At 44.3% G+C, this 12,818-nt stretch overlaps 1 protein-coding gene across 2 annotated transcripts in view; it reads right to left on the reverse strand.

Moving 5' to 3' along the window:
- ADTRP (androgen dependent TFPI regulating protein) overlaps positions 1–1,490 on the reverse strand; it is a 66,331-nt gene extending 64,841 nt beyond the window's left edge. Inside the window, exons 1-2 of one of the 2 annotated variants that reach the window (XM_054492402.2) lie at positions 1,358–1,490; positions 432–788 (exon numbers count right to left, since the gene is read on the reverse strand). In XM_054492402.2, the coding sequence (XP_054348377.2) occupies positions 432–584 (153 nt within the window). In that variant the 5' untranslated portion in view covers positions 585–788; positions 1,358–1,490. Of the gene's footprint in view, positions 1–431; positions 811–1,357 lie in introns of those variants that run through there. The other variant, XM_063665800.1, reaches the window with a different exon arrangement.
- Between the last annotated feature and the right edge of the window lie 11,328 nt (positions 1,491–12,818).

The raw sequence follows: 12,818 nt of genomic DNA on the forward strand, positions 1-12,818 counted from the left end.
GTAAAATGGCATTATTCCTTCATTGGAAATTACACTTCCTACACACCATACGCCACTCTGCCTTCTCTTCACAGACTTCCCCAAGCAAAGTTCAAAATGCCTCCTGCATTTGTAGTTAATCCCACGGTGAAACCATTAGCATGGTCCCCTCTTTGAGCTCATCTGAAAAGAGCTCCAAGATGAGATTTTTTTTTTTTTCAAGAGAGCATTTAACAATGAGCCAACACAGAGATGTTAACTATAGATAATTTCCAAATTGGGTTTATCAGAGCAAATTGTTAAGTAAACGAAAAACCCAAAACTCACAAAACGGTGAAGAAGGAAGACAAATAACAAATTTGTGTATTTAATAAAATTCAAAGATGATATGTGTGGCAGCACTGATATTCTAGAGAAATGGATCGGTTCCTGGTACGGCCATATGGACTTACCAGATTAAGCAGCGTCATATATTTCCACCTTGCACCATTTGCCAAGATTTCGGATTTCACCTCGTCTTTTCCTTCCTGTGAGATGTAATAATTGAGGAAAGTATACCAGCTCAGAACAAGGAAGCGGTATATGCATGTAGAAGTCTTCGTCATGGCTAGTGCCGACCGGGGCACCGTGAATGTCTTGAGTAGTTTCTGGCGTCTTTCTGTGGGTCACAGCTCAAGTTCAACAGCAGGCCAGAGAGCTATAAACCACACCCCTCTGGGACTGAGAGTTCCAATACAGGCTGAATTTGGTTCTCTTTTAAGCTCCTTTCCTGATAAACTTCAGAGACAGGATTACTGGTTTTCAGATGCCTGCATTTAGATAATGATAGATAATCTGTAGATTTGCATAAAATACAACATGTGGGCTTTGAGAAGGGCAGGTAGCAATGCAAGAGCTGTACATTGTACTGTTTCACTAGGGCACTGGGGCAGAGGCATGGTTAAATGAAGTAAGCATGAAATACTAGAAAAATCTAACGAAATATTTCCATGGCTGTATTCTTTTTTCTTTTCATTTGCATATAACAAGGAAGTTGCAACCTTATCTCTTGAGAAAAGGAGGAGCAGGTTGATAAACCAGTTCATGGGTGTGCTTAGGGCATGAACAGTAGAAAGGAAAAGTGTGTTGTAATTTTGCTCCTGAGGTCTCTGAGATTCTAGAAAGTCTGCAACAACCTTTGATCCTCCAGGGAGCAGCTCCAACGGTTTCTTTTCTTTTCTTTTTTTTTTTTTTTTTTCAGTTTTGTATCTATACCCTAGAGAACCAAGAGTAACCCAGGGCTGTCCTAGACACTCCATTTGCATAGGCATTTCTGTGCCCTGAGAGGGAAGAAGCAGCACAGGAGACCATCCTTACTGTGGCTATGACCCCAATATACCTGACTTTAGACGTTGCTGGGAGAGGGTGAGAGTCCCTGCTCTGCCATGAATAGGATGAGACATGGCTGGGCTAGGCAGCGTGCAGGACTAGGCTCTGACTCAGGCTCCACAGAAGGGAACTGAGGAAGAACTAGAAGTGGATGCCTTGTGACATCGCCAGCTTGTTTCCCTGGGCAACTGACTCCGAGGGGTGAGCAAATCCCTCAGAGAAATGCTCCTGACACAGTTATGTAAGTCTGTAATGGGTGCTTTTCAATGACTTAACCAGGGCTTAAAAGTACTAGCAGAAAGAACTGTAGGCTGGACAAGGAGGACAAAACATAAACAAACCCACCTCCTAAGAGTCAACAGACTCCCAACATCAGGAACGGGAGATGGGGGGAGAGAAAACCTGAGCCCGCCATGGAGGTCTGCATTGTAACCATGTTTTATTTTTCCATCTGTTGGGGCTGCTATAACAACATACTGTAAACTGGGAAGCTTGGAAACAACAGAAATTTATTTCTCAGTTCTGGAGGCTGGAAGTCCAACATCAAGATGCTGACAGAGTGCCTGGTGTTTAATGTGGGTCGGTTTCCTGGTTCATAAATAGTGCCTCCTGGCTGAGTCCTCTTGTGGTAGAAGGGGCAAACAAGCTCCCTGGGGTCTGTTTTATAAGGCCACTAATCCCATTCATGGAGACGCTGCCCTCATGACCTAATCACCTCTGAAAGCTCCCCTCTCCTAATGCCATCACCCTGGGAGTTAGGATTTCAACACAGGAATTTGCAGGGAACACAAACATAGACCATAGCAAACCATTCTCAAAGGAAGGGGTGATCTGGGAAATGGGTACATAAAACTCTGTACAAAACTCCACAGCCTGGGCTAAATTGCAAATAATAACAGAAGCTAATACTTTTATAGTACTTACTGTTTGCTAAGCATTGTTCCAGTTGCTTTACACATATTAGCTGATTAGCACTCTAAATAACACTATGAGGTAAGTACTATTATGTATTAAGTACATTTTCAGATGAGGAAATGGAAGTCCGATCTGCTAAAACGATGTGTTCAACACTTCGTAAGAGGCAGAGCTGCCATCTGAACTCAGTGTAATGGTTAATATTGAGTGTCAACTTGATTGGTTTGAAGGATGCAAAGTATTGCTCCTGGCTGTGTCTATGAGGGTGTTGCCAAAGGAGATTAACGTTTGAGTCAGTGGATTGGGAGAAGCAAACCCACCCTCAGTCTGGGTAGGCACCATCTAATCAGCTGCCAGCGTGGCTAGGATAAAGCAGGCAGAGGAACGTGGAAGGACTAGACTTGCTGACTCTTCTGGACTTCATCTTTCTCCCATGCTCTCACGATGCTTCCTGCCCTCGAACATCGGACTGCAAGTTCTTCAGCTTTTGGACTCCTAGATGTATACCAGTGGTTTGCCAGGGACTTTTGGGCCTTTGTCCACAGACTGAAGGCTGCACTGTTGGCTTCCCTAATTTTGAGGTTTTGAGACTCGGACTGATCCACCACTGGCTTTCTTGCTCCTCAACTTGTAGACGGCCTGTTGTTGTGATTGTGTGTCAATTCTCCTTAATAAATTCCCCTTCTTATATACATACATCCTATTAGTGTTGCGGGAAGTCAGGGACCCCAAACGGAGGGACCGGCTGAAGCCATGACAGAAGAATGTGGATTGTGAAGATCTTATGGACATTTATTAGTTCCCCAAATTAATACTTTTGTAATTTCTTATGCCTGTCTTTACTGCAATCTCTAAACATAAATTGTAAAGATTTTATGGACACTTATCGCTTCCCCAATCAATACCCTTGTGATTTCCTATGCCTGTCTTTACTTTAATCTCTTAATCCTGTCAGTTGAGGAGGATGTATATCGTTCCAGGACCCTGTAATAATTGCGTTAACTACACAAATTGTACAGCATGTGTGTTTGAGCAATATGAAATGTGGGCACCCTGAAAAAAGAACAGGCTAACAGCAATTGTTCAGGGGATAAGAGAGATAACCTTAAACTCTGACTGCCGGTGAGCCGGGCAGAACAGAGCCATATTTCTCTTCTTTCAAAAGCAAATGGGAGAAATATCGCTGAATTCTTTTTCTCAGCATGGAATGTCCCTGAGAAAGAGAATGCGCACCTAGGGGCAGGTCTCTGAACTGGCCCCCCCGGGGCGTACCTCTCTCTTATGGTCGAGATTGCAGAGGTGAAATAAACTCCAGTCTCCCATAGCACTCCCAGGCTTATTAGGAAGAACAAATTCCCGCCTAATACATTTTGGTCAGACTGGTTGATCTCAAAACCCTGTCTCCTGATAAGATGTTATCAATGACAATGGTGCCCGAAACTTCATTAGCAATTTTAATTTCGCCTTGGTCCTGTGGTCCTGTGATCTTACCCTGCCTCCACTTGCCTTGTGATATTCTATTACCCTGTTAAGTACTTGATGTCTGTCACCCACACCTATTCGCACACTCCTTCCCCTTTTGAAACTCCCTAATAAAAACTTGCTGGTTTTTGTGGCTTGTGGGGCATCACGGATCCTACCGACATGTGATGTCTCCCCTGGACGCCCGGCTTTAAAATTTCTCTCTTTTGTACTCTGTCCTTTTATTTCTCAAGCCAGCCAACGCTTAGGAAAATAGAAAAGAACCTACGTGATTATCGGGGCAGGTCCCCCGATATATTAGTTCTGTCCCTCTAGAGAACCCTAATCCAACCAGTGTACCTGCCTACAAAGGAACAATGTTGCTCTGCACACTCTGAGACTCCCACTTTGATATTTCTCCTCTCCCTACTGAGTCCCCCCTTTTTTTTTGAGAAGGAGTCTCGCTCTGTGGCCTAGGCTGGAGTGCAGTGGCGCGATCTCTGCTCACTGCAAGCTCCGCCTCCCGGGTTCTCGCCATTCTCCTGCCTCAGCCTCCCGAGTAGCTGGGACTACAGGCACCCGCCACCACACCTGGCTAATTTTTTTTGTATTTTTAGTAGAGACGGGATTTCACTGTGCTAGCCAGGATGGTCTCAATCTCCTGACTTCGTGATCCGCCCATCTCGGCCTCCCAAAGTGCTAGGATTACAGGCGTGAGCCACTGAGCCCGGCCGAGTCCCTTTTATTTTTCTCGCCTCTCATCAGAAAATTATCTCAGAAAAGGATCAATATGCTTTGAAACTTGGTGCACATATGAATGAATGAATGTCTCCAAGGGTGTTTTCATTTTAGACACCATTGTTGATTTAGAGGTTTTATTCCTTTATACAAAAAAATATCTCAAGCCTAAGTCTGCAGATGGGTAAGGATTGAGGCAAAGGTAGGAAAGGAGGGGAAGACAAAGACCCATATCTCTGAAATGTGTGTGTCCAAACCTGGACACTGGCCTTTCACCACCTAGATGTTATTTTTCTCTGCATTAGCCTCATTGCCCACAGATGGGGCCTCTCATAAATATTGATAAAATTATTTAAATTAATTTGTAAGAGTTTTAGTGTTTTACATTGGGATCCAATGAATTGTTAGCATTTTAATAAATAATAACATGTAATATATAAGGATTTAACATGTAATATCATTTTAATACATATTAATAATTAATAAAATGATATTTTAATAAATGACATGTAGTATATGTATATAAGGATTTAATAATTACACGTAATATATGTATATAAGGATTACATTATGAATTAAGGATTATGAATTAAAAAATAAAACTATTTCTTAATTCAACATCTGCATTTTCTTATAAAACTTTTCACAAAATTGTTGCCAATGAAAAATCTACATTGCAACCATATTCATATCATAATTTGTGTTCCTGGTTGAATAACCAGATCCATTTTCATGAAGCAGCCTGACCATCTGTTCCCCACCATGAGACCAGGTGGAGCTTTGGAGAGAAATGAATGTCACCTCTTAGTTGCACGTTATAAACTAATACATACTAAGCGTGCTGTTTGTCTGCCTTTTCCTCTCTCCAAGTATTTGAGGGCTTCACATCATATCCAGGAGAAGTGGGAAGGAGTTGTTCAAAAATTTGATTATTTTACACAGGAAATTTTAAACATTTAAAAATAAGCATACTTCATACTTTGATTTGGATACTACACAGGCCACTTGGTTACTAAGAGTGACTTTCTTTGGAACTCTCTACCCCCCTGGGAGTCTGCAACATGATTCTTTAGTTTCACAAATACTTATTAAGCAACAACTATCTGCCAGGCACCTTTTAGGCCCTGGGGATTCCCCGAGGAAGAAGAGAGATGCAAACCCTGCCCTCATGGAGCTTATATTCTAGCAGGAAAGATGGACATTAAGCAACAATAAAAACAGGTGTTAATTTATAACTATGGCAACTTCTGTGAAGGACAAACACAGTGGACTTATTAGAGGGGATGGCAGTATCAGACCTGGTGTGGGTAGGGAGTCAGGGAAGCTAGCCCTGAGGAAGCCACGTGTGAGCAAGGCTTATTCTCCCAACATGCTCTTACTATCCTTCTCAGTCTGTTTCATGAGCTCCTCTTCCTCCACCAGCTCCTTCTGTGCTGGCATTCCCCAGAGAGCTGGTCCGGCTTACCATCCGTCTCCCAACACATACTCACCCTAGTGATTTTATCCATGATCATAATTTCTACCACTGCCTTCCAGTTTGTGACCACAAATTATATACCTCTGGTCCAGGCCCTCTCCCTATCCCCACCAAGCTTCAAACACATCTTTGACTACCTGTTGGAATCTCCTGAAAGAGATAGACATGCCTCAAACTCCATACGTCTAAAACGAGCTCACTGACTTCCACCAAACCAGGCTTTTCTTCTCTAGTCTCTGTCTTGTGACCACGGCCTCACCATCGGCCTGGGAGCTTCCTGTGTCCTCCCGCTTTTTTACTCCTCAAATCCAGTTAACCACCAAATCCTGCCAAGTTCGTTTCTTACATCAGGGTCAAATCAGTCCCTTTCTTTCCATCCCTTCTACAACTGCCCTCGTTCAAGTGGCCTCCATCTCTTGCCACCACCATAGCAACCAGCAACCTAGCTGGTTTTCCTGAATCTAGTTTGATGCCCCAACTCTGTTTTTCACAAGGTCAGTGAGTGATTCTCTCTGAAATGCCACATACCCCACCAGCTCATGTCGTTTTACTACATCAGCATCACCCACAGCATTACATCCAAGTTTCATAGCTTTTAATAACCTGCCCACTCTCCATTGGCTCTCTCCAGCCTCGTGTTGCATCCCACATTGGATGTCACTCCAACAACACTGCATTGACAGAGCTTTTCACCTACACCTGGCTATGTCACATACCGGCACCTTTACCCCTACTGTCTCCTCTCCCTGATGCCTCCTCTCAACATATCTTTGACTGGTTACGTCATAACCCTCATTTAAAATGCAGCTCAGCAGCTTCCGTCTCCAGGAATCCTTCCTTGATGGCCACCAAAACCTGACCATCTTAAACATCTCCCTCCTGTCTTCTTTAACCTGCTATGCAACCCTGCATATTGCATAATGATTAGGAATTAGTCTTTTTTATACATCATTATCTCCTAGGGTTCACATATGATGTGTTTGAATTCCCAGAGCTTAGCATAGTGCTGGACACACAGTAAGTACTTAATAAATATCTGCTGAATAAGAAAACCAATAACTCAATTTAAAAAATGGGCAAAAGACCCGAATAGACATCAAAAGAAGACATACAAATGGCCAACAGATATATAAAAAATGTTCAACATCACTAAACCTCAGGGAAATGCAAATTAAAAGAGATATCACCTTACACCTGTCAGAATGACTGTTATCAAAAAAAAAAAAGAAAGAAAAAGAAGGAAAGAAAAAAGAAAACACATGTTGGCAAAGATGTGGAGAAAAGAAAACTCTGATATACTGATGGTGGGAAATAAATTAGCACAGATATTATGGAAAACGGTACAAAATTTCCTCAGTAAATTAAAAATAGAACTATAATATCATCCAGCAATCCCACAACTGGGTATATATCCAAAGGAAAATGAATTAGTATGTCAAAGAGACACCTGCACTCCCACAGTCATTGTAACATTCTTCTTTACAGTAGCCATGACAAGGACTCACCCTAAGTGTTCATCGATGGATAAATGAATGAAGAAAGTATGGTACGGATACACAGTGGAATAACACTTGGTCTTCAGACAGAAGAAACTTCTATTTGTGACAACATAGGTGAACCTGGAGGGTATTATGTTAAGTGAAATAGGCCAGGCACAGAAAGACAAATACTCCTTGACCTCATTATATGTGCAGTCTAAAGAAGCAGAGAGTAGAATGGAGGTCACCAGGGGCTTGGGGCGGAGGTGGGAGTGGGGCTTGGGGAAAGTTGGTCAAAGGATATAAAATTTCAGTTAGACAGGAAGAATAAGTGTAAGAGATTTATTGTACAATATGGTGACTATAATTAGTAATAATGTGTTGTATGCTTGAAAATTGCTAACAGAGTAGATTTTAAGTATTCTCGGCGAGGCATGGTGGTTCACACCTATAATCTCAGCACTTTGAGAGGCTGAGGAGGGCAGATCACTTGAACCCAGGAGCTTGAGACCAGCATGGGCAACATAGCAAGACCCTGTCTACTAAAAACACAAAAATTAGCTAGGTGTGGTGATGCGCACCTGTAGTCCCAGCTACTTGGGAGGCTGAGGTGGGAGGATTGCTTGAGTGTGGGAGGTGGAAGTTGCAGTGAGCCTGCATCACACCACTGCACTCCAGCCTGGACAATAGAGCCAGACCTTGTCAAAAAAAAAAAAAAAATACTCTCACCGCAAAAAGGGGATAAGTATGTGAGGTAATGCATATATTAATTAGCTTGAGTTAGCCATTCCACAATGCACACAGATTTCAAAACATCATGTTGTACACCACAAATGTATACAATTTTTATTTGGCAATTTAAAAAATAGTAGCCGTTATGAAAATATTTGCTGAATAAATGAATATGTAGAATACCAGGTGTACCAGTCTGCCGAGCCTTACCCTAAAGCCGGCTCATTCATTAAAAACCTACTGTGTTCAACGTGTTCAGCTGCTGGGTTGTGGGGAGGAGGTGGAATACAGAAATGAGTAAGACAGCCTGAGCCCCGGAGGAACTCACTGCCAAGTGGCAGAGACAGGTATGTAAACAAAAAATTACAGCACGATGTGATAAGTACTATAATAGAGGTATGCACAAAGTACTAATGGAGCCTAAATTATCCTGCACATTATTCTGTCATTCTAAATATATGGAAGATTGAGCTAACGATGAATGCATTGAGTAAGTCATGGGAAACTCCAGACACCAAGTAGGAGAAGATAAGGATGAAAGGAGTCCCACAGTAAAGTAGTCATGGCCACCGGCACAAATAACAGTTTTTCCTGGTAAAGATATAACCCATTTCTTGCCCAGTCACCAAGGGATAAGATACAAAAGGCAGGGAGTCAGGGCAAGGGGCTTGAGTTCAAGCCTGTACACGCTTCAGGACCCGGAGCTGATCAGCCATCAGCTTCACTGGGGTGTTAATTTCCTTTGGTATGAAATGGGGTTCAGGGAACCTGCAACAGTGACTATCTCATGTCCCAAAGCTGGGACGCCAACTGAACTAAGGGAGCAACTGACCAGAGCTGGCCTCTGAAGAAATGCCCCAACCCCACACAGATTCACACACCCCCACACATACCATGGCGCCAGCTGCAGCGGGAGGGGTTGGACGACACTCCTAGGTGACGTCTGCAGGTTGAGTAGCGATGAGCAGGAAATAGGGACAGAGGGCACAGAGTCCTTGAGATTATGGTGAACAAGTCTGCTGAAGTGTGGTTTCATTTTGACACAAGAGAGGGGTTCTCCAGCTGCTGTTGCTAAACAAACAGCTAACCAATATAGCTCTCAAATGTTAAACTTGAAGACAAGGCAAGTTGGCGGGACTTGTACTTGTTCCACCTACCCTTGTAATCTGCACAGAGCCCATCTGAGATGGCTCATTCCCTTTACAGCTGATCTGTACTTCCACAGTTCTTGCAGAACTGTCTTACCTTTGCCCATCCAAGGACTAATAGTCCCATCATTAAACTCTCAGCTGAGGGAACTGCCTTTTCCCATTGGAACCCTCACTGAGGCAGCCAATCACTATGAGCATCTCCAGGGGTGTCTGATACATCTCTGTGCCCTCAGCACTATTCATGGTAGCAGGTAAATTCTAAATGCTGATAGAGATTTGTTGTTTGCCCAACTATCTACTCCAACAGTAACACACTTAGGAGTCCAACTTTCCCCCGGGGCCCGAGCCATGACCCAGCACAGGCAACCTTAATAAACAGCTTGCCCCTGCCTTCCTCAAAAAATGAACTTCTCTCTTTCTAGGACTGGCAGGTTTCTTTAGGATATGGATTCCCAACTTTGTCCTCCTGGCTCGGCCCCTCTATGAAGCAGCCAAAGGCCCTCTCAATGAACTCCTAAGCCCCACACACAACATACTTCCCAGTTTCCATAGACTCTAAACCGCTCTCATCACTGCACCTGCCCTGTCCTTACCCAACATCTCTCAACCCTTCGTTCTCTATACCACTGAAAACCAAGGAATAGCTCTCGGGGTCTTAGGGCAACAAAAGGGAAATCCTCCTTCCTTTACCCCTGTGGCATACCTCTCAAAACAATTAAACAACACTGTCAGAGGGTGGCCAACCTGTCTTAGAGCATTAGCAGCAGCGGCCGTTTTAGCTCTGGAAAGTAAAAAACTAACATTTGGCCAAAGCACCACTGTCCACAGCTCTCACAACTTACAGGATCTCCTCTCCCGGGCGTTAAGCTCCCTCTCTCCTTCCTGAATTCAGTCACTCTATGCCCTCTTTATTGAAAATCCTGAATTCAGCCTCACCAAAAGTGCTCCCCTCAACCCAGCATGCCTACTCCCCATATCCTCTTCCCCTTCTACTCATTCTTGCACTGACATTCTGGATCACCTGCAGCCACACTTCCCTCACATCTCCTCCGAGCCTCTCACTAACCCAGATGACCAACTATTCATAGTTGGCTCCTCTTCTGGAGCCCCCGGCTCTCCCAAAATTGCTGGGTATGCAGTAGTTACCTTAAACCATGTAATTGAGGCTAAAACCTGACCCCCAGGAACCTCCTCCCAGAAGGCAGAACTCATAGTGCTCACCAGAGCCCTAACCCTCTCCAAAAATAAATGGGTCAACATATACACAGACTCCAAGTATGCCTATCACATTCTTCATTCCCATGCTGCCATCTGGCAAGAGAGAGGATTCCTTATCGCCAAAAGAACCCCCATTACTAATGGCCCCCTTATTTACCAACTCCTTCAGGCTGCACACCTCCCAACTGAAGCAAGAGTCACATACACTGTTGAGAACATCAAGCAGGATCAGATGAAATCTCAAAAGGAAATAGAAAGACCGACGAGGTAGCAAAACAGGCCTCCCTTTCTCCTCTTCCTGCCCTCATCCTCCTTGTCACCCCAGCAGTCCCACCCAAATACCCTCCCACTGAAAAGTCTTCACTACTACAGCAAGGAGCCTCCCTTCAAGGGGACTGTATAATCAAAAATCAAAAGCCTGTTCTTCCCCAAGAGCAAAGCAAGGAAATTCTAACACCTCTTCACCAATCCTTCCATATCAGTGCATGCCCCCATACCTACTCCTTCGCCCTTGTTTCTCCTCCCCCCATCTATTCATCTCACTAAAGGACATAACCTCAAACTGTCGTATATGCTCTGTTACTTCCTCCCTAGGGGCCCTCCACCCTCTCCTCATCCCTACACACCAGCTCAGAGGAACACTCCCAGGGGAGCACTGGCAAGTAAACTTCACCCACATGCCTCCCGTCAAAAAAGCTAAATATCTTCTTACCCTCGTAGACACTTTTTCAGGCTGAGTAGAAGCATTTCTTACTCCTTCAGAAAAAGCTGCAGAAGTCTCTCAAATTCTCATATCAGAAATTATCCCTAGATTTGGTCTCCCAAGCCCCATACAATCAGACAGTGGGCCTAGCTTCATCTCCCAAATTACCCAACAAGTCTCCCCATCCCTTGGCGTTGAGTGGCGCCTCCATATCCCATATCAGCCCCAGTCATCCGGAGAAGTCGAGAGGGCAAACGGAATTCTCACAACTCAGTTAACCAAACTCACACTTGAGATCAAAAAACCTTGGACCTCCTTTTTACCCATAGCACTGGCTCACATCAGAGCCAGTCCAAAAGCCCCCTCCTTCCTCAGTCCATTTGAGTTAATGTATGGACGCCCTTTCCTCTTACAAAACAGACTCCCTCCTAACTCTCAATTAGGAGAGTACCTCCCAACACTCTCCCTCATCCGTCATCCCCTCCACGAACAAGCTGACCAGGCCCTCCCAAAACTCCACCAAGGCCCCACCAACCAGGCACTCCTTCCTGGAGAATATGTCTTCCTAAAAACCCTTATTTCAACAAGTCTCACACCAAAGTGGGAAGGCCCTTTCCAAGTCCTTCTCACTACCCCCACCACAGCCAAACTTTCAGGACACAAATCTTGGTGCCATCTTTCCAGGTTAAAAAGATCCCCTGCCGCTGACCCGCCACCGACTAACCAACCAGCTGTTTCCTGCAAATACTCCAGCACTCTTCTTGGACCAACTCAACTCCACCTAATGCCCATCCCAGAAGACCCCACTCTTCCCCCATGAACCATAACAGACAAGTTATCACCCCTTACCATTAAGTATCCAAACCCTTATTAATGGAAATCATCTATTACGCTGCCCTTGCAGGAATCACCCTACTTACTCTATTCTTTGCCATAGGACTATATACTGTCTCGCCTCCTGGGTGGAGTTTCAAACAAAAAATTTCCATATCCGTAACATTTTGCCTCATAATCCTCCTTATAGCAGGTATAATAACCAGCAGCAACAGTTGCCCCTCCTAAATGTCCTGTCTTTGCCCGTCCTGCCGTTTCACCCTCTTCCTTCACTGCACCACAGAATTTCATGGTCCTACCCAGAACATCCCACCCTCACCGCATTCCTTGATTGGATCACCGATCTTATATTTCAAGGGGATTTACAAGAATTCACTCCAGATGAAGCCGAATTCTTTACCTTTACACTTGCTCTCTGTCTATTTACTCCTCCTCCTTCTCACTACCGCTTCCACCTTCAGCGCACCATTCAACTAACCCCTCCCAGGCCAAGGCCTGCTGGTTCTGTGTACACCCCTCAGAAACCATATCGAAGGATGCCGTCCCAGTTCCCCTCAAAGACTGGGTCCTCATCAATATAATCCTCCACCCCCACTACCAAAGTTTCGGAGGAGTAAATGCACTCAAAAGTTACAAACTTAATCTTAGCTCACGTACTTCAAAACACAAGGTTATCTTAGGAGCACTTACCTCAGACTCAAAACTAAGCCAACAAGCATCCCTATGCATAAAGCGTGAACTTTCCTCAGGAGTCCCCCCTAGGC

The sequence above is a fragment of the Pongo pygmaeus genome, chromosome 5 (genome assembly GCF_028885625.2).
Source record: "Pongo pygmaeus isolate AG05252 chromosome 5, NHGRI_mPonPyg2-v2.0_pri, whole genome shotgun sequence".
NCBI classification, from domain to species: Eukaryota; Metazoa; Chordata; class Mammalia; order Primates; family Hominidae; genus Pongo; species Pongo pygmaeus.